This window comes from Myotis davidii, unplaced genomic scaffold, assembly GCF_000327345.1.
Source record: "Myotis davidii unplaced genomic scaffold, ASM32734v1 scaffold18, whole genome shotgun sequence".
NCBI lineage: Eukaryota > Metazoa > Chordata > Mammalia > Chiroptera > Vespertilionidae > Myotis > Myotis davidii.
In genome coordinates this window covers 6,664,219-6,666,393 of record NW_006292696.1, presented here as the reverse complement: position 1 = coordinate 6,666,393, position 2,175 = coordinate 6,664,219, and the positions used below count along the sequence as shown (strand labels likewise).

Below are 2,175 nucleotides of genomic sequence, written 5' to 3'. Positions count from 1 at the left end.
GGAGTCCTATGGATTTAGCCTGGTTTTATGGAGACTGATTTGCCTAGGTTTGGGGAAATGACCACTTTATTAAGATTGTCTACAGCCAGTGTTGGAGGGTGCCACTGCCTAGAACAAGTCTCTCCTCAAACAAGTTACAATTCGCCTTTCTTAAAAAATAGGATTCCTGCCACCTCCCTCCCAGGGCTGTAATGAAGATGAAGGAAAGCTGGGTGGTGAGATTGATTTGGAAAGTAGGGAGTGTCATCCAGATGCAGACTTCCCATTAGGAAGCTCAAGTTCATGCTGGGATGCTTTGTGGATTGAGAAGCAATTTCACAGTGACTCTCCCCAGTAATTCTATGAGATGGGCAGGCAGGTATCATTATTTTCATCCTACAGATGAGAATACTGAAGCACAATTGAAATACTGCCCATGGCCTTAACTCCAGAATATGCCCAGAATCCAACCACTTCATTCCTCTCCACTGATGTAATTCTCGTCTGAGGCACCGTCATCGCTCACCAGGGCTCCTGCAAAGTCTCCAGCCTTGCCTTCTGCTTTTACTCTCCCTTCTTCCCCTCTCCCCCACCCAGCAAGCCCAACAATCTTTTAAAAACTGCATACAGATCATATTGCTCTGTATTTAAACCCTCCAGTACTTTCCAAGTCTATTTATAATAAAATCCAGACACTTTCCATGGCCTCTGTGATACCAGACCCATGGCTGTCTTGCTGACCACGTCTCCTACCAACTTCCCCCTCATTCACTAGACTCCAGCTACCTTTATCGGCTGCTGCTTCCTTGCACAGGCCAAGTCCACTTCTGCTCACGCAGGGCCATTGTGCCTGTGGTTCCTCTACCTGGGGCCTCTTCTTCCAGATCTTTGCACAACTGCCTTTTTTCTGGTCCCTCGGGTCTCAATGAAATGCCACCTTTGCTGATCATCCTGTCTAAAATAGGGATCCCTCCTTCAGTGTCTCTTTATTCCATGACCCCATTGTACCACGAGAATACTTGCGTGTTGTCCATCTCCCACCTCTAGAAGATAAACTGTGAGGAGTACAGAGCCCTTGCTACCCCTGTTGAGCACAGTATTGCCAACACCTAGCAGAGTGCCTGACCCTTAGTAAATGCTAAGAGCCTGGAATCCAGCAGGTCTCCTAATGACCCAGTATGGGGTTCTTCTCAATCACAGTGCATGTGGCTCAGCTAGGGTGCAGAGGTCTGGGATTCCAATGGTTGTGCATTTTGTGTTGGCAGGAGGAAAAGGGGAAGGCAGCCCCCAGCCACAGCATGAACTAATAATACCTCAGTGGAAGGCTGCAGAAGGCCCTATGGGAGAAAAGGTAAGACCAAAAGCTCTCCTTTTCAGAGGCAAGAGTTGACAACATCATTCTGTGAGGGTGGGGGCCACCTACTTGACTTTCCTGGAGGCCCTGTCATCACCGTTAGTTCTGTTTCTGACCCACTGTATCCTGTCTACTTGTCACTTTTGAAATCCCAGATGGGACTTTCTTTCATCGTGTGACACACTTCTAGAACTCTTTCAAATGCTATTAGTTGAGGAAATGAAAATCCACATTAATGCTGATACAAGCTAATTGCAAATATGTGTCACAAAAATCACTGGCTCTATTGGAGTTAATTAAATATCGCCATTGTTATTTTTGCTCTGCGTAATACATGCTTCGTTTTATTGATGAGGTAATGTACGTGGAGAGAAAATGCTAATCGAAACCCTTCTATCCTAAATAATAAGAGGCTAATATGCAAATTGACCAAACAGCAGAACGACCGGTCGTTATGACTTGCACTAACCACCAGGGGGCAGACGCTCAATGCAGGTGCTGCCCCCTGGTGGTCATTGTGCTCCCACAAGGGGAGCGCTGCTCAGCCAGAAGCCAGGCTCTCAGCTGGCCAGCGCAGCAGTGGTAGCAGGAGCCTTTTCCACCTCCGCCGCAGTGCTAAGGATGTCCGACTGACAGTTTAGGCCCACTCCCTGTCAGTCGGGCATCCCCTGAGGGTTCCCAGATTGTGAGAGGGCACAGGCCGGGCTGAGGGACTCCCTCCGCCCCCCCGTGCATGAATTTCATGCACCGGGCCTCTAGTCTACACTAATAAAAGATAAAAATGGTAATTGGCGTACGACGCTACCCTTTTCATTGGCTAATCAGGGCTATATGCAAATTAA

The 2,175-nt window shown here is 48.0% G+C and overlaps 1 protein-coding gene across 1 annotated transcript in view; it reads left to right on the top strand.

Annotated features, from left to right (window-relative positions):
* The first annotated feature begins 1,165 nt into the window (after positions 1-1,165).
* Positions 1,166-2,175, top strand: part of ADAM19 (ADAM metallopeptidase domain 19) — a 78,648-nt gene continuing 77,638 nt past the window's right edge. Inside the window, exon 1 of the mRNA XM_015565645.1 lies at positions 1,166-1,330. Coding sequence (XP_015421131.1) covers positions 1,220-1,330 — 111 coding nt within the window. The 5' untranslated portion in view covers positions 1,166-1,219. The remainder of the gene's footprint in view (positions 1,331-2,175) is intronic.